This window comes from Loxodonta africana, chromosome 9 (genome assembly GCF_030014295.1).
Source record: "Loxodonta africana isolate mLoxAfr1 chromosome 9, mLoxAfr1.hap2, whole genome shotgun sequence".
Lineage (NCBI taxonomy): Eukaryota > Metazoa > Chordata > Mammalia > Proboscidea > Elephantidae > Loxodonta > Loxodonta africana.
The window spans coordinates 40,991,747-41,016,725 of record NC_087350.1 but is presented as its reverse complement, the minus strand read 5'-3'; the positions used below and the strand labels follow the sequence as shown (position 1 = coordinate 41,016,725).

The window sequence follows — 24,979 nt, the reverse complement described above, 5'->3', positions numbered from 1 at the left end:
CAATGACATATTAATCAGTAATAAAAAGGAATGACATTTTATGTGCTGTAACCTTATAAATATTATCGTTACTGAAAGAAGCCAGACACAAAGGCCTCATATTGTATAATTGCATTTATGAGAAATGTCCAGAATAGGCAAAGCCATAGAGACAGAAAGTAGGTTAGCAGTTGCCAGGATTTGAGAGGAAGAAGGAATGGGAGTGACTGCTAACAGTTACGGAATTTCTTTTTGAAGTGGGAAATTCTGAAATTAGATAGTGGTGATGGCTGTACAACCTTGTGAATATACCAAAAAACATTGAATTGTACACTTTATTTTTTATTATGTTTTAAGTGAAAGTTTACAACTTTTTTGTTGGTTAGTTGCTCTCCCTATAATGTGACAGCATACTCCTCCTTTCTACCCTGGATTTCCCATGTCCATTCAACTAGCTCCTGTCCTTTCTGCCTTCTCATCTCACCTTTGGACAGGAGCTGCCCATTTAGTCTCATGTATCTACTCTTCGTGAGCATCATTTTATGTGACTCGTATGCTTTAACATGGTGAATTTTATATTAAAAAAAAAAAAAAAACCCGATGCCATCGAGTAAATTCAACTCATAGCAACCCTACAGGACAGAGTAGAACAGTCCCATAGGGTTTCCAAGGCTATAATCTTCAAGGAAGCAGACTGCCACATCTTTCTTCCATGGTGTGGCTGGTGGGTTAGTAAAAATGTGGCTGGTGGGTTAGTAGGGGAATTAAAAAATTACTTGCCAAATACATTCCTGTGTTAGCCTTGGCACTGTTGATTGATCACCAGTTTCGTAATGTTGGGACTGAAACAAATATACTAAGCCAGTTATATTTATAAAACACAGAGGGAGTATTTTAGTTACAAAAGTCCAGTAAGCATTACCATAGATCTTAAGCGTTCCTGACTTTCTGTTCTCAACCACCAAGACCCAGTTGTTTTCTTTCATTTAAAGAGGTAAACTTCTTGGTATTGAGTAGCTACTAGCTCTAATCAACTAACCTGTGACCATTAACCAGAGCTCTGTTACCAAGTCTGGCACAGGAGGAAGTTTCCTTTCCTCTAAATTATATATGGTTATGTTGTAGTCACTTGTTCTGTTAGGGTCCACATGCCCTTGAGAGTGCCAAACACAAAACAGCTCAGCATTAGTTTTTGAAATTGTTACTGTTATTGAACAAATGCACTGCCTGACCACACACTTAGTGAGTGGAATGGTGGGTAAAATAATCTATGGCATGCATTTGTGGAGTCATTTATCAAATATTTATTGAGTGCCTATACATTGGAGATACAACACTGCCCTCATGGAATTTAGAGGCATGAGATAGGACAGTAAATAAATAAATAAGTAAAATATATATGAAATTAGGTGGTGATAAGTATAAGTACTGTGTAGAAAAATAATGCAGGAAGGGGATATAGGAGTGTCACAATGGGGTTTACAGTTTTAAATAGGGTGATCAGGAAAGGTGTTACTGAGAAGCAGGCATTAGAGCAAAGACCTGAAGGAGGTTGGGGAGAGAGCATACAGATATTTGAGGAAAGAGCATTTCAGGTGGATGGATCTGCAAATGCTGATGCCCTGAAGTAGTGACTGGATTGCATTGAAGGAAGAAGAGGATAGTAGAAGATGAGATCTGAAGGTATCAGGAAGCCATCTCATAGAGCCTTGTAGACCAATGTCAGGACTTGGCTTTTATTTCAGATAAGATGTGAAGCCATCAGGTTTTGAGCAGAGGAATGATGTGAACTGACTTAAATTTTAGCTAGATTATTTGGTTGCTGTGTGGAGAATAGATGGTAGGAGGGCAAAGGCAAAAGCAAAAAGATCAGTTAAGAGACTAATATAACAACGCAGATGAGAGGTGAAGGTAGCTTGTACCAAGATAGTAGTAGTAGCAGTGGAAGTAGTGGAAAGTGGTCAGATTCTGGATGTAATTTGAAGGTAAGAGCCCACAGGATCAGTTGTGGAATGGGGAGAGAGGCGTTAAGGAGAACTCCAATGTATCTGGCATGTATAATGGAAAAAATGGAGTTTCCATTGACTGAGGTAGAGAAACCTGCTGCAGGAAGTTTTGGGAGAAAGGTCAGAAGTTTATTTTGAAGTACATCATATTTCATTAGATCTACGATGCCATCACTTGTAAGTAAGATGAACCTTCCAATTAAGCTATGCCACAAAATGTTGGTATGCACACCTTAGTTTCAGAAATGTTAAGATGTAAAACAAGTGCTTTCCAGAATCAATAAGATATGGAATAAACTTTGGGATGCCTATTAAACATTGAGGTAAGAGATGTTGGATGGAAAGTTAGATGTATAAACCTGTGGTTCAGGGAGATGTCTGAGCCAAAGATAATACATTTGGGGGAGCTGTCAGTATTTGGTGTAGTGGTTAAGTGCTACGGCTGCTAACCAAGAGATCGGCAGTTCGAATCCGCCAGGCACTCCTTGGAAACTCTATGAGGCAGTTTTACTCTGTCCCATAGGGTTGCTATGAGTCGGAATCGACGGCAATGGGTTTTTTGGTTTTGGGTCAGTATTTATAGATGGATGAAATCATAAAGGGAAAAGGTATAGATAAATGAAAGAAGAGGTCTAAGAACTAACCCGTGTTGCACTTCAGTATCTATAAGTTGAACATAGAAAACTAAGGAGACAAGAAGAATTTGCTGGTGAACCAGAAGAGTATAATACTTGGAAACCAAGTAAAGAAAATGTTTTGAGGAGGAGGAAGTGATCACCTATGTCTGATGCTGCTATATATATTTAAAAAAAAAAAAACCCAAACTCATTGCCATCAAATTGATTCCGACTCATAGCGACACCATAGGACAGAGTAGAACTGCCCCATAGGGTTTCCAAGGAGCAGCTGATGGATTCAGAATGTTGACCTTTTGTTTAGCAGCTGAGCTCTTAACCACTGTGCTCATGCTATATATCTATCTATCTATATCTATATATATATATATATACATAAAATGTCTAACATGCTGCTATATAGGTAGGTAAAATGAGGACAAACTGCTTAGATTTAGCAATGTTGACCTTAACATCATTGACCTTAACATGATTTGGGGCAAGTGATGTTTTTATTTATTCCCATTGAGTCAGTACTCAGGGAAGGCCTGCTGAGGCTGTTTTTAGCTGAAAACCGATTGATAAAAGGGAGTCAGCCATAAGAATAAGATCTGGGAGTAAGAGTATTCCGGGGAGAGTAAGTATTTACTCTGGGAGTAAGCAGTATTCCAGTATTGCGGAGATGGGAATCAGCTTGACGTTTCTGTGGAACAGGAGAATGCCTGTGTAGCTGGAGTGAAGTGAGATATTTGTTGGCGGATTTTAGAAAATACTCTGTTTGGGAATATTCTCTCCCATTTTTTTTTTATGCTTTTTATCATAAATAGCTTATAAATTTTATCAACATCTGTTAAGTTGATCATTATTTTAGTTGATGAATTAGATTAATTTTCTTAAGTTCAACCAACTTTGCTTTCTTAAATTCAGTATGATCATAGTTTTCTTAATGCTGGTTCTAGTTTTCTAATATTTTATTTAGAATTTTGACATCTATATTCAAGGGTAACATTGTCTTGAAATTTTCTTTTCTAGAGCTATTCTTGTCAAGTCTTAGTATCAAAGTTATATTAGCTTCATATAATGAGTTGGAGAGGTTCATTTTTCCTCTGGAATTGTTTGTGAACATTATTGTTTCACTGTTTGGTAGAACATACCAGTAAAATCATCTGAGACCAGACTTTTTTGTGTGTTTTTTTTTTTTTTAATATACTCCTGAGTTAGTATTTTTAATGATAATGGGACAATTTAGATTTTCTGTATCTTCTTGAATCATTGTGATAATTTATACTTTTCTCTAAGAATAATTTTATTTTCTTAGCATGAATAATATCCTCATATAAGTTTGTGTCATCTGTAGCTATGTTTCCCTCTTTCATTTATGCCCTCCTTTTTTTATTGATTAGGAAAATTCAATTTATCGATTTTATTAGTCTTTTCAACGAACTACTGGTTTTTATTGCAAATAACATGCACCTTCTATGTTTGTTTGCCAACCAGGCCCCCTCCCCCAAAGGTATTTTCATAAGTGCGCTATAATGATTTTTCAAGGAAATGGCTGATATAGTTGTGGAGGCTGGTGAGTTCCAAATCTGTGGGTCAGGCATTAGGTTGGTGGCTTCTCCTGACTCATGACGTGGTTACGGTGGCTGACAAACCCAAAATCTGCAGGTCAGGTGGCAGGCTGCTGACTCACAGGGTTACAGGAGCTGGCGAATCCAAATCTGCAGGTCAGGTTGCTGGCTGAAGTCTTCTCTAAGATCTGGAGATCAGGCCACAAGATGAGTGCAGGATCTAGAGAGAGTGAGCTTTGCCAGAACATCCATATGTATTGCATGCAAACACCCTCAAGGAAATGTACCTTTCAGCTGATTGCTCACATCAGATCAGAAAATGGAGGGTGATTACATAATATCTGCCAAACTACTGAGAATCCTGGCCTAGCCAAGATCATACATGACATTAGCCATCATAGTCTAACCCTTTCAGCTTGGCACCTGTACACATCTCATTAAACCATAGGTAATCTCTAAATAAAGACAATTATAAAGTCATACTTGTGCCAAACATGATATAACTAACATGCATACTACCAAAAATGCACTAACCCCATTTACATCTTATATTTTATAATAAGTAATGGGATAAAGGAGGGAAGAAAACAAAGATTTGTGCTCTCTCTCTGTATATATAATACATATGTATATGCATGTATGTGTTTGTACATATATATACACACATGTGTAGCAAGACAAGAAATACTTGTAACAGTCATAGTCCTCATTTCTGCAACTGGTCATGCGGTCATAGCTGGTATTTAGAACTACCTTCTTCCACCACCTATTCCGTATTCCCATTGCCCTCAGCAAGCATCTCTTCTGGTTGTGGTTCTTTGTCTGGTGGGGTGACCCAAACCTTCATTACTGAAGGGTCTGGGCCATTAGGAGTCATGTCAGAATTGAGTTGTTGTAGTTTCCAATTGACTTTAATCACAGGGCACGGTAGTACTAATGACGTCCTAAGAAATCTTCTGTATTCCAGACATCCTCTTCTTTACCTCCATTATGTAATGTCAATCTGATTTTCACTTGGTAATCAGGCTCAATTGCACGATCCAACATGGTAACTCCCTTCTCTGTTGATCCAGAGGTGTGGGGAGCCCGAAGTGCCTGGGTGGCGTTCTTAGCTTCCCGTTCAGGGGGATTAATGATGTGTCTCCTGGTGGGAGTACTCCTCCCTTTGGAACTAAGACCTCTAGACCCACAGAGCATAGGATCGTAGGGATAGGATGCAAAAATTTTGCAAGTGGGTCACTAGTGGTAATAGAGGTGCCGTTCTCATTTCCACCCCTTGATTCCTGGACTCACGAATCCTAGCCATGGGAGAAATAACACCATATATTAGATGCAGATTTAGAGCATAATACAGCCTCCTGGAGACTGTTGTCCCAGTTCTGCAAGGTATTATCACCTAACCTGCACTGTAATTATGTCTTTAGAAGGCCATTCCATTGTTTTATTAAGCCAGCTGCTTCAGGATAATGGGGAACGTGCTAACACCAGTGACTTCCATGAGCGTGGGCCCCATTGCCGCACTTAGTTAGCTGTGAAGTCAGTCCCTTGATCTGAAGTGATGTTATGGTGGATAAGGCATCCTGTGAGTCCTTGGATCATAGTTTTGGCAGAAGCATTGAGTTCAGGGAAGGCACATCCATATCCAGAGGAAGTATCTATCCCAGTAAGGACAAAATGCTGCCCTTTCCGTGATGGAAGTGGTCCACTGTAATCAACCTGGCACCAGATTTCTAACTTCTTGAAATGGGTATTTATTGTGCTAGTTTTTAGTCTTGTTTACCCTAATATAAACAGCTAAGGCTAAAATTATCTCTTTCTGTATTGTTTTAACTCCATAACACAAGTTTAGGTACATAGTATTTTCCTGGTTTTCAGTCCTGAGTGTTTTTTCACTTTGATTTTCAGTTCATAATTACAAGTTGTTCTTAATTCTTATGTAGTAATTTGCTTGTTATATTTCTATTACTGATACTTACTTTGATTGCAGTATGGTTTGTGTGTGTGTATGTATAATCTTTGTGTTACCAATCCTTCGAAATTTGTTGAAGCTTGCTTTTTGTAGCAAGCTTTTCGTAGATGCTGCTCGTTTTATTTTAAAGAGCGTATCCTGCTATTGTTGGGTGCAGTGTTCGATATTTGATGAACTTATGCTCAATCAAATTTGCTTCCTTGGAATAAACACAGTATGGTCATAATTGCCTTAATACTGTGTCTAGTTTTGCTAAATCTACATTTTTACAAATATCAATCAGATCAATTCTTTACTGGGAAGGTATAATATTCTACTATGGGGGTTTGTCAGTTACCCTTGTTTTTCTGTTAATTTGTGCTTTATATATTTTGAAAACATTATTAGTTGCATTGAAGGTTCAGGTTGTTCTGAATTGAACTGGTGAATTAAATTTGTTATCTTTTGATGCTGTTTGCCTTAAAATACGTAATTTAATCTGCCATTAATATGGTTAGTAGCTTTTTTTAAAATAATGTTTTCTGATTATCTGTTTTTATTCATGTAATTCAAGCTTTCTTTATCCTTTGTAGCTCATTTAATCAGGTATAACTGAGTTGTTTTTTATCAAGCCTTTTAAATAAAGTAATTTATATTTATTGTAATTATGCCTATATTTGAACTTATTTTTATTGCCTTATTTTGTGCTTTTTATTTTCCCCACATTTCAGCATTTCTTTTCTTTCTCCTACCTTTGTGTCTTAGTTACCTAGTGATGCTGTAATAGAAATAACACAAGTGGGTGGCTTAAAAGCACAGAAATTTATATTCTCAGCTGAAGAAGCTAGAAGTCTGAATTCAGGGAAGGTTTTTGTTTCACAATTTCAAGCCATAGTTTGAGACAGGAGATTTGCCTTGCTGTCCCTAGTGGTGGTGGTGATGGAGTATTTCTAGTTTACACTTTTACTGACATACGTGTAGCCCTTTTGAGGTGTTTTCTGGTAGGGTCTCCACCTTGGGTAGCTCTAGACTTGTCTGCAAATGAAATCCTCACCCGGTGGTTGAGTGCTGCCCTCAAGTTGAAAGCCAATTTCATTTTTTCATTTCTGGGTTTCTGCCTTCACTGGGATTGTACAGAGTTCCTTACTTTTATGGTAATTAGTGAATGCATCTGTGAAGATATTCTAATTTTCTATCTACTATTTTTAGTTCCTTACAGCAGGAGGATCAATAAGCGTGCCTCATTAGGCATTCTTCTGGAAATAAAGGCTTAAAACTACTTTTTTTGAAGTCCTAAATCTTGCTGTTTTGAAATGTTACGATTACAGTATAATCTGTATGTGCAACATTTACAAATTACCACTTAGCCATTGGATAGCAATAATTTATCTTTCTACCATATGCTGCTGATTCTCGGTGAAGAAGATGGATGAATAGATGGAAGGTGTGGAGCAGCAGTACTTCTAAAAGCAGGAAATAAGTAAATTCCCTTCTTTCAGATACTCTATTGCTTAATGTTTCTTTATGACCATGTGATATCATCCCCCCTGCATTCAGAGTGGGGAATATGTTGAGGAAGCCGCAGCCACCTAAGTAAACAGAGTAGTTTTGATTTCTGGAAATATTTATGCAAGGGTCAGTTTTCAGTCCCACATTTTTCAAGTAGGGGGAGTGTCAAGGTTAAACTGCTGCTTTGACAGACCCCACCCTGTGTTGAACTGTAGTCAGTGCGTGTGATTGAGGAATAGCATAATGATTCCAGGAAGGGGAACTCCAGATACACAAATCCTCTGGCAGTTTGGGGGAATTAGTATTTGCATTTGTTTTAATTTTATTTAACAGTTTAATTATGAATGTTGAGTAAGTGGTAACTTACATGTGGTCAGTTATATATTATTCTAATAAAATGTCAAGGCTTCCTTCTTTGGAGGGGCCAAAAGACCAGAAGTTTAAATATAGTAATAATCCTGTCTGGCAACCTTTGGTGCAAAGGATTTTGGAAGTTTCATTTTTTAAATATGGTATGTATTTTGAATATATTATTTTTTAACTAGGTTCAAAGCTTCTGGAAATCTTGTCATCACCCGTGAGATTGATGTGGCAAAAAATCAGTCCTTTTGGTTCATCAACAAAAAATCTACAACCCAGAGAGTAGTAGAAGAACAGATTGCAGCCTTAAATATTCAAGTGAGCAATCTTTGCCAGTTTCTACCTCAGGTATGTGAGAAATAATGTAACTTTGAAAACTTTGTATATAATGTTTTATCTTTATGCCAAACAGGATTGTAAATAGTTTTTTAAGGAATATTATAATGGCTACTATTTGAATTGAACATAGCACTCTTAATACTTACAGTTCTTTGTTAACTATAGGGTCTCCATCACTTACAGTATAATATCAGTAATTTGTAGTAATTTGGCAAATTTCAGTTGATAAAGTCTAAATTGTAGAGTGTTTCAAAAGAAATATACACGCGGTCTCCAGGTTACCAACATCTGACTTTTGAACACCTCATACTTAAGAGTGGACTGCTATAAAGCCTATTGTATTAAAAATTTGAGTTAAATACAGTGGTTTGGAATAATGAATGCAAGCACTACTTTGTGATGCTCGTGAAAACATTACACAGTTTGGAAGTGTTTCTTAAATATTCTGTATGCATAGAAAGTTAAAATATATACCATATACTAAGAAAAACTCTGGTGGTATAGTGGTTGAGTTCGGCTGCTAACCAAAAGGTGGGCTGTATGAATCCACCAGGTGCTCCATGAAAACCCTGTGGGGCAGTCTACTCTTTCCTGTAGGGTCACAATGAATCGATCGAAATTGACTTGACAGCAATGGGTTGGATTTTTTGGAAATAAGAACTATAAATATATATATAATTTTTTTTTTGTACCTGTCCCGACTTACCTACAAATTCGACTTAAAGACATGCTTAGGAACAGATCTCGTTCATAACCTGGGGACTGCCTATAGTTGTATTTTTCAGTACAAAAAGTTGTACTTCCATTTGTAGGCTCTTAAGGTTTTGTTAATAGGTATGCCTTCTAAAATCACATTATATTTTAAGTTGATTTAGTAAAAATAAAAAATAGAGATAATGTGTGTTACATTTTAAAATCAAATAACTTTTAAATTTGTCTTTCAGTGCTATCTAGGTACTGATTTGCCGTTTATGTTCTTTTTCTTCAGAAACATGATTTGATTACATATATCCAAATCAGATAAAATTTAAAGACATTTGCATTTATCAGCTGATATCAGTTTATATGTAGATGCTTGATATTGCCTCTCTTTTTTTTTTTAAACATTCTAACTGATATGATAAATGGTAGATTTTTTTTTAATGGTCATTTCAATCCAAGGAACTATTTTTCCTTTTCTGAAAACAATTTCTATATGTATATAAACAGTTCAGCCTGGAAATACTGACTTAGAAAATCTTTTAAAAGATCTTAGAAAGATGGTAATTCATACCCTAAGGTTGTCTTTATTATTTTAAAGAGTAATACAGGAAAGTTCAAGGGTTTATATTACGATTTACCTACTAACCTAAGCTTTATTTAAACAAGTTCAATCCTAACAGAGGTAATCATTAATTAAAATATATTTTGAAGAAATTTAATGAACGGTAATACCTGTTGCTCTCAAGTCAATTTCAACTCGTAGCAATCCTATAGGACAGCATAGATCTGCCCCATAAGATTTCTAAGGAACAGTTGGTGGATTTGTAACTGCTGACCTTTTGGTTGGCAGCCGAACTCGTAGCAGCTACACCACTAGGGCACCATAAATGAAAATAGTGACTGATATTTTATTTTTGTGCTCTAGGACAAAGTTGGGGAATTTGCTAAACTCACCAAAATTGAACTCCTTGAGGCTACCGAGAAGTCAGTTGGTCCTCCAGAAATGTATAGGTATCACTGTGAACTCAAAAACTTCAGGGAGAAAGAAAAACAACTAGAGGTATTTCTAAATAGACACCTATTTTTAATTACCATCTAAATCTGGAAATTGAGAGTGAATAGTTGTTCTGCATAATTGAGTCATTTTATATTTTTGTGTTGTTTTTTTTTTTTCCATCCAGGATTATATTGCTAACATTGATTAAAATAATTGAGAATGGATTCGATAAAGTTTGGAGAATTTGACACTCATTTCTTCAAATATATGTTATTAATTGAATTTCTAAGGAACTAAGTATTATAAAATAATTTTTTTCTCTCAGGAAGTTGCAGTTTTATTCTGTCATTCAATATTTATTAAACACCTACTATGTGCCAGGCACTGTGTAAGGGGATGAGTACTACAGGAGAAATCACGCAGCTTTTCGTGCAGTACCTGTAGAAGAACCAGCTGTCACATCTTTTCAGCTGCATGAGCGTAGATGTTGTGAGAGGACTATACATTCAGTTTCAGTGTTGAATTTTTATTTTTGCCTTTAATAAACTTATAAATAAAAATACCCCTTTGGGTATATGTGATTTGAAAAGTTTTTTTTTTTTTTTTTTTTTTTTATGTAATGGATCTTTTTCCATGTCCCACCAGCTAAGATAAATTCAGTAAATTTTCATACTAAGGTTATAAATAAGTGTAACTGTCTATTCTTGATAATATGTGTTTTATCATTAAATGCCATTTTTATTATACTTATTCAAAGTGAATGACCAAAGGAGTTGTTCTGAGCTTTTTATAATTATTTTATACTGCTTCAGTCCTGTCTGTTATTGTTGTTAGGTACCATCGAGTCGATTCCTACTCATAGTGACCCAGTGTGACAGAGTAGAACTGCCCCATAGGGTTTCCTAGGCTGTAATCTTTAGAGAAGCAGATCACCATGTCTTTCTCCTTAGAGCTGCTGGGAGAAAACCTTTTGGTTAACAGCCAGATGCTTAACGGTTATGCCACCAGGGCTCCTTCAGACCTGTTACCTTAAACAATCTAGTATTTCTATCTGAAACACTCACCTAAACTGCCTACCATCCTCTGAAAGAAAACAAACAGGTATCAGAGTTCCAAATATATCTTTGTTAATTTGCAGTATAAAGTTTGAATTTTAGCTTTTTTTTTTACCTCATTTCTAAGTCCAAAGCACTTGAGTCATGAGTGTACATAACATATTGTAGTGAATTCCAGGGAATTTGGGCTGATTGAGAAAAAAGATGGGACCACAACAAGCTATTTAACAGGGCTGAAGCATGGTGGAATGTTAGTGGAATGAGGATATAGTCCCTCATAGAAGGGGGTCTTTCTGACACAAGTGACCCAGAGAGCCAGCAAAGGAGGGCATGAAAACCTCTGGGAAGAAGAGAAGGGAATAATGGGGCTTACATGTGCCTTCTGTATGTCCTGTAGCAAAGTGGGAACCTCTGAGTCAAAGAACTCAGGGTTCATGTATTACAGGGTTTTATCTAGGGCTAACAGATGCTAGGTGCAGTTTCTTGGGATATGTGAAGCAGGCAGGCTCTAAGTGCTTAAAAATCTGCTTATTTGAGCTGTTTTTAAAACAGTTAGATGTATACAAATTTGAGTTTGGCTCCAGCAGGCTTTTTTCAACTAATAGGCCTCAGCTTGGGACTGATACACAGAGACCATCTTGGCTTGTTTATATAACATACTAATGACAATAATGCTACTTTTCATTTGTATGTTACTTTACGGTTTTTGTTGAGGTATCTTTTATATTCAGTAAATTGCTTTGACCCTTGAGGTGGATGGGACAGATGTTTGTCTTATTTTTAGGCAAGAAGAGTCCAGTCCCAGAGATTTTCAGGGCTTCCCCATAGTCACATGACTAATAAATCACGAAGCCTAGACCAGAACTCAGGTGTGCTCATGTTATGAATTGAGTTATATCCTCCAAAAATGTGTGTTGTAAATTCTAACCTCTGTGCCTGTAGTTATAATCATTTGGGAATGGTTTGTCTTTGTTATGTTACTGAGGCAGGATTAGTATAGGGTATATATTGAATCACTCTCTTTTGAGATATAAAAGAGGTTAAGCAGAGCAGAGATATGGCAAGATAGATGCCAAGATACATGGAGATCCCTAAGGAATCAGGAAGCAGATGAAGAGACAAGGACCTTCCTCCAGAGCCAACAGAGAGAGAAGCCTTTCCTTAGAGCTGGCACTCTGAATTCAGATTCTAGCCTCCTAAATTGTGAGAAAATATATTGTCTGTTTGTTAACACCATCCACTTGTGGTATTTCTGTTATAGCAGCCCTAGATAACTAAGACAGAATTTGGTATTGGAAGAGTGGGTTGCTACTCTGATACCTAAAATGTGGAAGCGGTTTTGGAATTGGGTAATGGGTAGAGGCTGGAAGAGTTTTAAGGTGCCTAGTAGTAAAAGCACTGGGTAGTAGTAAAAGCGTAGATTGCCTCGAAGAGAATGTTGGTAAAATTACGGACATCAGAGACAATTCTAGTGAGGGCTCAGAAGGAAATGAAGAGAGCTAGAGGGAAAGTCTCTGTCATCTTAGAGAATATATATGGCATGAGTGACGGCATGTCACAAGAATGTGGACATTAAATGTGCTTCTGGTGAGACTTCAAAAGAAAATGATAAACATGTGATTGGACAATGGAGGAAGGACAATGCTCTTTATGCAGTGGCAGAGAACTTTTCTGAATTATGTTTAGATGTTTGGTGAAGGTGGAACCTGTGATGAACTTGGATATCTGGCTGATGAGATTTCTAGGCAAGCTCTTAATGGGCTACATAGTTTCTCCTTGCCACTTGTAGTAAAATGCGAGAGAAAACAGATGGACTTAAAAATGAACTGTGTAAAATGAAAACAGAACTTAAAGATTTGGAAAATTCTGTTGCACAAACTGAGGACGCATGTCCTAGAATGTTCACCAAGGACATGGCTACATAATCTCTTATTAAAGAGATTAAGCCTGTGACTGATGGATCTAACCAACTACCACAGCAGAAAATCCATCAGCTTAGACTGAAGGGGACAGAGAAATAACGAAAGAAAAAGATGCTGTCTGCTTCTTGGAATTCTCAGGCAGGAAACAGGCCAAAGGAGCTACATCTACTGTAGTCCTCCAAGAAAAGAAAAACACCAACCCTGGAGCAGCTTAGAGATGAGCAGAACTGCTGGAAGGAGCATGGGTTTCAAAGAGCTGGATTCTGGAGTGTGGGGCTGCCATTGAGGTGTGCCGGGGGATGGGGCCCCTAAATTAGCTGTGAGAGCAGAGTTGCCATTCCACAGGGCCTGGAAGGCAGAGGTGAAGCCCAGGGCCTAGGGGCCTCCACCCAGAATCCAGAGGGTGTGGCCAACACCCAGAGTTTAGAGGGTAGAGTCATTGCCCAGATAGTCTCAGAGAAGAGAGGATTATTTTCAAACCTTGAGAGCTAATGTAAATTGTTCTGCTGGGTTTTGGACTTGCATGGTGCCTATTATCCCTTCTTTCCGTCCAATTTCTCCCATTTGTAATGGAAATGTCTGCCTTGTGCCTGTTCCACCATTGTACTTTGGAAACAGATTGCTCGTAGCTTAGATTTCACAGGTTCACAGATGAAGAGGAATTTTGCCCCAGGATGGAATACCTCTAAAGTCTCACCTGTATTTCATTTGGAAGATTCAGAAGACGAGATTTTAGACTTGGAGTTGATCTAAGACTTTTGGGATGATGTGATGGGGTGAATGTGTTTTGCATGTGGCAAGGACATAAATTTTGGGGGGCCAATGGATGGAATGTTATGGATTGAATTATATTCCCCAAAAATATGTGTTGTAAATTCTAACCTCTTTGCTATCCCCTTGTGCTGTTTCTGTTATAGCAGCACTAGGTAACTAAGAAATCATGTTACATCTGCACAGTTCTTAAGAACTTGTATGGAATTCTTTATTGTGAGGTTTTGTTAGCATTGTATATTTTTCATTGTTAGAGTAGACCTTTGTCTTTTTTCAGTTAAATTAATTGTTCAATAAATATTTGTTTAGACCGCATGCAAAGAGAAGACTGACTATCTAGAGAAAATGATTCAGAGGAATGAAAGATATAAGCAAGATGTGGAGAGATTCTATGAACGTAAGCGACACTTAGATTTAATTGAGATGCTTGAAGCAAAAAGGCCATGGGTGGTAAGTCCAAATTATTACAGACAAAAACTAAAGCAAGAATCGGTGATTCTTTAAGTAGAATAGTTGTACAGAATGCACTCATTACTATGTATTCACATTAGGCGCTTTTGTTTATTTTTGCTTTGTCCTTCTTTTTTGGGGGGGTGGGGAGAGTGTCATCCAGTTGATTCTGACTTACAGCAATCCAAGAACTGCCTGGAAGTGTTTCCTAGGCTGAAACTCTGACAGCAACAGATTGCCAGGTCTTTTCTCTGATGGAGTGGCTGGTGGGTTCGAACCACTGCCCTTTCTGTTAGCAGCCAAGTGCTTAACCAACCATTAAGCTGCCCGTGCTCCCTTTACCCATCATACATAATATAATCTGTCTCTTACCCTGTGTTATAAAATACCTATATGCTGTTATTTTATAGCAAGTAATAGTTGACTAAGTCAATAATCTTAATTCTTCCAGATTTTAGTCCCAACATGTAATTCTTTGTTTTTTTTTTATTTTAATGATCTAAAAATGTTTACAGATATAAAATTAAATCATTAAGTGTCCTCAGTCAGATCACTGAGAATTTATTTGGAGTGTGCTAGTAATAGCAACTTCAGCTGCAGAGAGCTGAAGCATCTTAGCTGCAGCCTAATACTACATATGTTGCCTGACTTTACTGAAGCTACTGTTTACTTTCTAATCACTATATGATGTGTGTGTTATTTAAGGCCGCAGTTTGAAGCTAAAGATTCAATTCCCTCAATATATTACTTTATAAGGGGTGGAACAATATAGATAAGAAAATTGTATAATTTTATTCCAAGATTAGAATGGAAATCATTATTATTAGATCGCGAAAGTATGTGATTCTACGGCCCTCTCTCCTCCCTTTCCCTGATCCCATAATTCCATTATTCTTTTTTTTTTTTTTTTAGCTATTTTTGATTGCATTTTTTCTTCTTTCTATGTCCATTATTTCTCTTTCACCTACTTTGTCTTTCGAAGTGTTCTGGTTTCCCCTTTTGGCTCTAAGATCATCTTTAATCTTTTTTCATTTTTTTTCTTCTTAATTCTTGCGACATAACAAGTATCATTTTCATCCAGCAAGCTGCATGCTTCTTTTTATTTTCCTTTTGACTCATTCTCCTTTTTTGTATTTTTTTTGTTCACATTTTTATTTTTCAGAGCTATGGCTTTGTCTTTCCTTTTTTTTTTGCATTCCTTTATGCATTCCTGTACCCCTTCTTTATTGAGAGATAAGAGGAAAATAATTTTAAAAGTCAAGCAGATGTACATTTCAGAAAGGGAAGAGAATGGAAGTGAGAGAGTCTATTAAGTTAAATACTCAGTGATTATTAAGACTCTTGCTAAATCATTGGTATTTACTATTTCTGAGATTATTTCAGACGGCAAAATTTTTATTAGGAAACCTACCAAAGGATTTTGATTTTGTTTGTGACTGTACCTTGATTTTAGTGAGTGGGTTAGTTTAGGCTAATAGCACATTAAGTTCTATTTCTTGAATTATTTGCAAGGAATATGAAAATGTTCGTCAAGAATATGAAGAAGTAAAACAAGCTCGTGACCAAGTGAAGGAAGAGGTCAGAAAACTTAAAGAAGGGCAGATTCCTATAACACATCGAATTGATGAAATTGAAAAACAGCGTCACAATTTGGAAGCCCGAATCAAAGAAAAGGTACTTCTCCTACTCAATTTTAAGATTATCTGTATTTTGTCTTAGCAAATACAAAAAGTATTTTGCAGGTCCTTCAAAATATTTTTCAGTTTTACTCTAGCTTTGGTTCCTTAAGTTCTTTTAACCAGGAATTATACCAAGGTCCTAATAACCACTGCTGGAGGACTGCTACGCTGTAGATACTCTAAGATACAAAAAGAGAAAAATAAGATGTGGTTGTTTTAATTACAAGAAGATTCATGATGGTATTCCTAGAAACATTTTGTGAATTTATTATATCTGCTTTGTAATTACACACCCTTTTGAAGGAAGGTAATACAGAAAATCAGATGTTTCATAGAATAAATAATATAATGGAATGCTCCGTGTATTTGAAATTATAACTTTAAATTTTTTACGGTCATGGCTTTTAACCTTTAGGGAGATTTTGGGCTCAGAGATTGTTTTGAGAATGATTTAAACTATGAACCCTGCTTCTAGAATAATGCATACAGGCAAATCCAAAATTTGAGATTTTGGATTCAGAGACACACTGAAGTCACATCCTTGACCCCTGGTTAAGAACCTCTTACAGAAATTGGTTGGCTAGCTCAAATAAGTAGAGTACTTTGTTAATGAGACCATTGGAGCTTATTCTATGTGAAAGTTAGTTTTAGGAAACCAGAAAACCATTTTAACATGTTTGTTTATATATCCCTGGTGTTGGCCACTGTTTGAAGGTGGCGTTCATTGATCATAAAAGGAGGATTTCAGCCTGGCTCTTCTGTTAAAAAAAAAAAAAAAATAGTGTAAAACATAATTTTCACTATTCGAAGGTCATTTAGTAGATGGTGTATTTTTTTATATACAATCTTTTACATCCAGATTTTCCAAACTGTGAAAGAGAAACAGCTAAACTTTGCAGTATTCTTATTTTAATTATCTTCTATTTATTTTAAGAATTGTTTTCTGGTATAGTGTGAACATACTACTCCAAGTTCTTTGCTACTGATTTTCAGATGTCAATTAGTAAAGAACCATTTAATATTCAAGCTTTGATTAATAAAAATTTTCAGTTTTCTTTTTAAAAAAAAAAAAAAACCAGTTATGTGAAGCCGTTTTATCTAGAGATATGATTATGCTTTTTTTCTTTTTAGACAGCCTATAAATCAAAAAAATCATTTCTTGAGCTAGACAGTATCAGATATTTTAGTATGCATGATGAGTAGTGCTCACTGCCATACCCTGGAATACAGAGTCCTAACAGGGGTCACTGGTTTTGACCTTGGTGTAATCACATCAGAAGGGCTCTGCTAGATCTCAGTTCTAATATGGATGTAAAGTAAATGAGAATTATTATGGCCAAGTCTAGAATACTAAACAGTTACAAAGAACAGATAAGAATTTCAGGACTTGATTTGATCTGATTTTGAGAAAGAATTACTATTGATCATTTTAAATTTTAGATCAGGAAGGGACTGTGGATATTACCTAGACAAATCCTCTTTTTTTATATAATTATATTTGAGAATGCAGTTCTACTCTGTCCTGTAGGGTTGCTGTGAGTTGGAATCGACTCGACAGCGGTGGATTTTTGGATCCCTGTTGGCGTAGTGGTTAAGAGCTCAGCTCAGCTGCTCCTCGGAAACCCTTTGGGGGTAGTTCTTCTTTGACCTATAGGGCTGCTATGAGTCAGCATCGACTAGATGGCACCTAACAACAACAACCCCAGAGGTGACATGACTTCCTCAAGGTTATAGAACTAAGAGTTGTCAGTCATTGTTACACTAACAGTGGCTGGTTGTAGTTAAGTGGTGGATTTGTAATTGTTTTTTTACTTCCCTGAATTGACTGTGTTACTGCTAACTTACCTTTATAGTGGGAAAAATGTATACAATGAATATTAAATCCCATTATTTCTCTTAATTAAAGAATCATATTTAAAACCCCTTCCTGCTTGTCTGTTCCTAATGGAAGCCTGGTTATTAAAGCATTGTGAAATGTCCATAAGCCTAATTTGTTTATGTGAAAAGCTATGTGGCTTACGATATTTTAGAGTTATTTCCCTGAAGAATTGATCTTGAAGTGATGCATTCTATCAGTCTATATATAAAAAGAAAATTATTAGCACTCATAACTATGCAACAAGGAACAAAATTGTTAATTTTGTTTAGTATTCATACTGTTCTTGTTCCTGTTCCTTCTGTTCCAACAGAAAACCTTTTTCAACGCTTGTAATTTTTTCTTAACATTCCAGGGAGGTGATGCAGTGTTGTGGGAAGGGCATAGCCTTTGAATCTACACAGATCTGTATTTTAAATCCCCATTCTGCCATTTACTAACTTCCTGACCTTCAAGTTATTTACCCTCACTGAGCCTCACTCTCCTCATTAGTAAGGTGAGGATAGTAATCTTTATCTTACAGGATTAATGTGTGTGATTTAACACATGTATACAGTGAGCGTAGTGGTTAGCTTACAGTCAGTCACTCAGTAAGTATTAGTTTCCCTCCACAGGGGAAACTCCTGTCTCCCTCTCCTATTCCCCTTTGCCCTTGGTGTTAGGGGTCCTCTAGTCCACTCCCTAAGGTTCAGTGATTTTCTAGGAGGAGTCAGTGTATAGCTGTACACATAGCGAAGGTTTATTACAGCGAAAGGATACAAAGCAAAATCAGTAAAGGAAAAAGGTACGTGGGGTGAATTTTGAGGAAACCATGCACAAGCGTCCAAGAATCCTCTCCCAGTGGAGTCACACAGGACATGCTTAATTCCTCCTCCTCACATCATGACAACATGTGTGACATGCTTGCTGAGGAAGCTCATTAGAGCTCAAGGGTCAGGGCTCAAGATTTTTGTAGGGACTAACTAGTCACTGAGACACTGCCTAGCACATACAAGAAAAAGATTTTAAGAAAGAAACAGGTGTTCAACATAAGCCACATTGTTTGTACAAAGCGTTTAGGCATAGTAAGCCACACTTATCACTTAGGGATAGTGGGAGCACTCCCAAAATCCATGTTCCCAGACAACTACCAAGGGCCGACCTGAGAAAAAGAAGAGCAGTCTTAGGCCTGCAATAGTTCTTTTCTGCATAACCCTATTCGCCAGTTCATTTGGATTATGTGTTTTGTGTGTTAATAGTACATAATTTACATGTGTAAATTATGTGTAAAAATATCACAAGAGCTAGCACACTTGGTATAGTCGGAAAAACCCTAGATTTAAATCTGATTTTGAGAATTAGTGCTACCAGTTTTTAGCTACGTATACAGGCCTCTCTGAGCTTTGTTTTCTTCATATGTAGAAAGACAGAAATACAGCTGTCCCGACTATCCTTTAGGATTGTTTTGAGGCTCAGATTAAATAAAATGCGTAAGTAAATATGAAGAGATAAAGAGGCACGTGCATATTAGTGTGGCTATTTTAATATTGATAGGAATAACTTTTTATAGATTAGCAAATAACTTGGGTTTTTATTGTAAGTATAAATTTGATTTGAAAGAAAGGATGGAAAAGCATTATTGTGGTTTAGTTCATATAATAACTTGATGTTTAGTTGGGCAGGGCCACATGATTTGCTTAAGTTTTTAACTTTTTTCCTTTCTGGTTCAATTTTACAGGCAACAGATATTAAGGAGGCATCTCAGAAATGCAAACAAAAGCAAGATGTTTTAGAGAGGAAAGATAAGCATGTAAGATTTTATATTGAGATTTTGATTATGTAATTTGCCCTAACTTTTGTTTTCAGTTCTGGGTTACAGGACAGATTTTTGTGTGGGAATTGTCCAAGATCCTCCTCACTCTCTATTTCTTCCCTGCATGTGTGAAGGAATCTAAGATTTGGAAGTACAATAGTTGCATAGAAGACAGTTAGGAAATTTTTCTCAGAACTATACATAGATACACATTATGATCTTTGTACCTGGCTGGCTATAAGTTTCTTTTTTTTTTAACAAGGTATTGGTAAAATTGGATTTAGTTACCTTAATAGCAGAGATTACATTCTAAGGAATTGATTCTGGGTTTTTTTTTTTTTAACACGGAAATAGACCTTTCATTACAAGAAATCAGTGATGCCATTTCTGTAGAAAATATGTGTGTACTTTTATTCATGATGGAAGTATTCAGACATAGTGTACTTAACTATAGAACTTTTCATCTCGATTACACTTTTATTGTTGGGTTTTAATCTGTTCTGATACAGCCTTTGTTTATGCTTACAATGTTTAGAAATGAAGATAGTTTATTTCAGATAATTTATTGCTAAGTGTCATAGTCATCTAGTGCTGCTATAACAGAAATAGCACAAGTGGACAGCTTTAGCAAAGAGAAGTTTATTCTCTCACAGTCCAGTAGGCTAGAAGTCCGAATTCAGGGAGCCAAGGGAAGGCTTCCTCTCTCTGTTGGCTCTGGAGGACGGTCCTTGTCATCAGTATTCCCTTGGTCTGGGAGCATCTCAGCGCAGAAACTTCAGGTCCAAAGGATGTACTTTGCTCCCAGCACTGCTTTCTTGGTGGTATAAGGTCCCCATGTCTCTCTGCTCGCTTCTCTCTTATATTTCAAAAGAGATTGGCTTAAGACACTATCTCTATTCTTGTAGATTTCATCAATGTGACTGCCACTAGTTCGAATCTGCCAGGTGCTCCTTGGAAATGCTATGGGACAGTTCTACTCTGTCCTATAGGGTCACTATGAGTTGGAATTGACTCGACGGCAGTGGGTGGATAATCCATCGTAGTGATAGGATTTACAGCATATAGGAAAATCACATAAAATGGTGGTCAGTCGCACAATACCGAGAATCATGGCCTAGCTAAGTTGACAGATATTTTTGGGGGACACAATTCGATCCATGACACTATGAAAAATCCCATTTTATTTAAAAGTCAGTTTATACTTAGCAAAGTTTAAAACTTAAAATGGGGACCATTTTTGTCTCCTTTTAGAAAGATAATCTAGGAGAGCATGTATTTGGAGAAAGCTAGTCCAGGAGATTTCATGAATGGAACATGTGTTTTGCTCCACTTCCTTGATATTTCCTCATCTTTATCTTTAAACTTCTGAACTGATTTTGACTTTGACCAGTCATATATGTTCATTTCCAAGAGCATTTTCTTATTCTATGATTATTCCTAATTCATACTCTCCTGATTTATTTTTGTTTAATGTATGCTTTCAGATCTTTCTGAGAATACAAATTAAAAGGTTTCTTTTAAGCTTTCTTGTATCTTCTTTCTTTCCTAATTAGCTTTTTTTTTTTTTTCCTTGTTTCTGTTTCTGGCTTTCTTCTTAGAGTTTTTCCTTGTCTTTGGTTGTCTGCTTGTGGTTAAGGGTAGAGCTCTTAGCCCAAGAGACAGAAAGGGCCACAGAAACCAGAGATTCTATCAGCCTGAGACCAGAAGAACTAGATGGTGCTCGGCTACCACCAGTGACTGCTGTGACAGGGAATACAACAGAGTCCCTGGTGGAGCAGGAGAAAAGTGGGGTGCAGAACTCAAAGTCTAGTAAAAAAGACCAGACTTAATGGTCTGACAGAGACTAGAGGGACTCCAGAGGACATGGGCCCCGGACTCTCTGTTAGCCCAAAACTAAAACCGTTCCTGAAGCTAATTCTTAAGACAAAGATTAGACTGGAGCATAAGACATAAAACCATGCTGGTGAGGAGTGTGCTTCTTAGTTCAAGTAGACACATGAGACTAAGTGGGCAGCTCCTGTCCAGAGGCAAGATGAGAAGGCAGAGGGGGACAGGAGCTTGTTGAATGGACACAGGAAATATGGGGCAGAGAGGAGGAGTGTGCTGTCCCATTATGGAGAGGGCAACTAGGGTTACGTAACAATGTGTGTATAAGTTTTTGTATGAGAAACTGACTTAAACTCTGAACTTTCACTTAAAGCACAGTAATAAATAAGAGAGTAGGGCTCTTAAAAGCTGGTTACAGATTCTTTGTGCATGGGTGGAACTTGATGGCAAAATTACTTTAGGATGATTGGGCAAGAAAGTAGAGCCCAGGTGGTGCAGTGATTAAGAGCTTGGCAGCTGACTAAAAGGTGAGCAGTTCAAATCCCCACCAGCTGCTCCTGAGAAACCCTGTGGGCAGTTCTGCCCTGTCCTGTAGGGTAACTATGAGTTGGAATTAGCTGGATGGCCATGGGTTTTTTGGGTAAGAAAGAGTTCCTTTGTTAACAGCCTCAAATATATGTGGGGTTCATTTTTCTATGACCATTCAAAGACTGAATTTTTAATTACCTGCCTTAAGGGTACATATATAATTTTAAACATTCTTGGTGGTTCAGCATCACTCCAAATCTCCTAGTTTCTAGGCTTGCCCCGTTTCTAGGCCTTTATCTTTAAGTCCCAAACCTATCTTACTTAATTTCTCCAGAGAATAAACCTCGAATTTCTATGGTAGAAGCTTGGCTGGCTGTCAGTATTACGTGCTCAGGGATATGTGTGAATGGGTGTGTGTATGTGTGTATGGATGTAGGGAATTGGGGTAGGAGGTAGGATAGGGATGATTTTGTTCTATGTAATAGGGTCGCTATGAGTCGGAACCGACTTGACGGCACTGGGTTTGGTTTTCAGTTTTTAATGTCTTTTATACTTGGCATTTACTAATCTTATGACTCTATGGGTTTTTTTTTTTTTTAAAGAACTAACTGTTTTGTCCCTTTCTCTTTCACTTACCTTTAGACTGGTTCCTGTTGTAGATGGCTTAATTAATTTTCCCTCTACTATTTCTCATCTTATATTTATTGGAATCTCTTATTTGCAGTTGCCTCCTCCCTTATTCCATTTGTCCTTGTGGCATTAAACCCTTTTTACTTCATTTGTATTATTTTATCTTACAGAGTTTAGGAGGGAAAAGTCATAAAGATTCATCTTTAAAAAAGAAAAACCCACCTTAAATAAGAGTTACCAGTTTGATAAGTTTTGTCTTGTGAACCATTCTTCATTTCTGTTATAAATCTTATATGGTATAGTCATGCTTTGTTTAATACCCACAATATGTTTGGTGAAATAGGATGTTATGTGATTTGAATGTTGTGTGAACACCACTGAGCTCACTGTTGCAGCTCGCTTGCACTGGGGCTTATCTGGAGTGAAGATCCCTTTCCATTTTTGTGAATGACAAACTCATTAACAATTCATCCTCACAACCTGGTTCAGCCAGCCTGTCCTGATGGCTAGAGCCCCTTCTGCAGCACACTCATTGGCTGGCTTGGAGAATGTATCCATTGAGATACTTGTTGTTCGTATCCATTAGCAAAGCTATATGGGATACTATAGTGCATCTGTATTGACTAAATGGCCACAGTTCTGTATACATACATTACTGCATTTCAGCTAATATATCTGGCAAGATAACATATTGGTTAAGTAGGTTAATAATGTTTAATACTATATACAACTATATCTGCTATATCCTGTTCTCCAGTTGGAATTTCTGAACTCTGTTGTAAACTTTGGAATCGACTCGATGGCAGTGGGTTTGGTTTTGGTTTTTTTGGTTGTAAACTTATGGAAACCCTGGTGGTGTAGTGGTTAAGTGCTCTGGTTGCTAACCCAAAGGTTGGCAGTTCGAACCCACCAGCTGCTGCTCGAAAACCATATGGGACAGTTCTACTCTGTCCTGTAGGGTCGTTATGAGTTGGAATCAACTCAACGGCAACGGGTTTGGTTTTTGTTTTTGTTTTTTTTTAATAACCTCATGGGACCACGGATGTATATGCAGTCGGACATTGCCTGAACAAACGTTATGTGGTGCATGACTATTTTAATACATTTCTAGGTTCAAGTAAAAAATAGCAAGTCTTTAATTTAGGATTTTTGCACCTTGTGAGATTGACCTGTGATGTTACTTTTGTACTATCCTGGACTGGTTTTGTTTTCAGGGCATACTCCTTGTGTCAGTTTAGATAATTTCTATTCCTCTAAAAATTACCAGTTTCATTTAGGTTTTCAAATTTATTGTTACAGAGTTTGTAGTATTCACCTATAATTTTCAAACTCATTTTTCTGTACTTTTTCCATCACTTAAGTTTGTATATCCATTTTCTTTTTTTTGCGTGTATTTGCCAAGATTTGTCACTTATAGTAGACTTTTCAAGTAATCATTTGTTTTTAATCAGCCCTACTATTTTTGTTATCTAATTAATTTCTGCTTTTATCTTTCTTAATTTTGTTTTTTCCTGCTTTGGGTAATTTAAAAAAATGTTTTAAAGGTCTTGAATTAAAAGTTAGTCCTTTTATTTTTAGCCTTTCTTGATTTTTAACAAATCCCTTTGTCTTAGTTTGCTAGTGCTGCTGTAACAGAAGTAGTTACAAGTGGGTGACTAACAGAAATTTATTTTTCACAGTTTAAACCCCCCCCCCCAAAAAAAAACCCAAACCCGTTGCTGCCAGGTCGATTCCAACTCATAGCGACCCTATAGGACATAGTAGAACTGTCCCATAGGATTTCTGAGGAGCAGCTGGTGGTTTCGAACTGCTGACCTTTTGCTTAGCAGCCAGTGGTTAACCACTGTACCACCAGGGCCCCTTTCCACAGTTCAGGGGGCTAGAAGTTTAAAGTCAGGGCACCATCTGTGGGAAGGACTCTCTCTGTTCACTTTGGGAGAAAATCCTCAGCTTCTCTAGTGTTCTTCGCGGCAGTGAACTGTTCCTTGGCAGTCTCCAAGTGGCATCTATCTGTCCCTCTTTGTGCTAGCTTCTCTCTGTGTCTAATCTGCCCTTTTTATATCTCAAAAGTCATTAGGTTTAAGACACACCTTATAATGCTACTGGATTACTTAACATAACAAAACCCTTTTCCCAAATGTGCACAGGTATACCTATGTCCACAGGTATTAAAAAAAAACCAAACGTGTTGCCGTAGAGTTGATACCGACTCATAATGACCCTATGGGACAGAGTAGAACTGCCCCATAAGGTTTCCAAGGAGCAGCTGGTGGGTTTGAACTGCTGACCTTTTGGTTAGCAGCCAAGCTCTTAACCATTGTGCCACCAGGGCTCCAACTCTTAAATAACCTTAAAGGAATAAAAACACTAAACTGAAAATTCTAAAATCTTAAACTGAAAAAACAAAAAAGAACAATACATATC

At 37.1% G+C, this 24,979-nt stretch overlaps 1 protein-coding gene across 6 annotated transcripts in view; it reads left to right on the top strand.

Moving 5' to 3' along the window:
* The window catches only part of SMC5 (structural maintenance of chromosomes 5), a 113,479-nt gene that overhangs the window by 29,681 nt on the left and 58,819 nt on the right, over positions 1-24,979 (top strand). For 4 of the 6 annotated variants that reach the window (XR_010322970.1, XM_010587531.3, XM_064291229.1 and 1 more), the window contains exons 4-8: positions 8,173-8,335; positions 9,954-10,088; positions 14,083-14,223; positions 15,736-15,897; positions 19,496-19,567. Coding sequence is in view for 5 of the 6 variants with exons in the window: in XM_010587531.3 (XP_010585833.1) it covers positions 8,173-8,335; positions 9,954-10,088; positions 14,083-14,223; positions 15,736-15,897; positions 19,496-19,567 (673 nt within the window). In the remaining variant the exon portion in view is untranslated. The remainder of the gene's footprint in view (positions 1-8,172; positions 8,336-9,953; positions 10,089-14,082; positions 14,224-15,735; positions 15,898-19,495; positions 19,568-24,979) is intronic. The other 2 variants (XM_064291231.1, XM_064291230.1) reach the window with 2 other exon arrangements.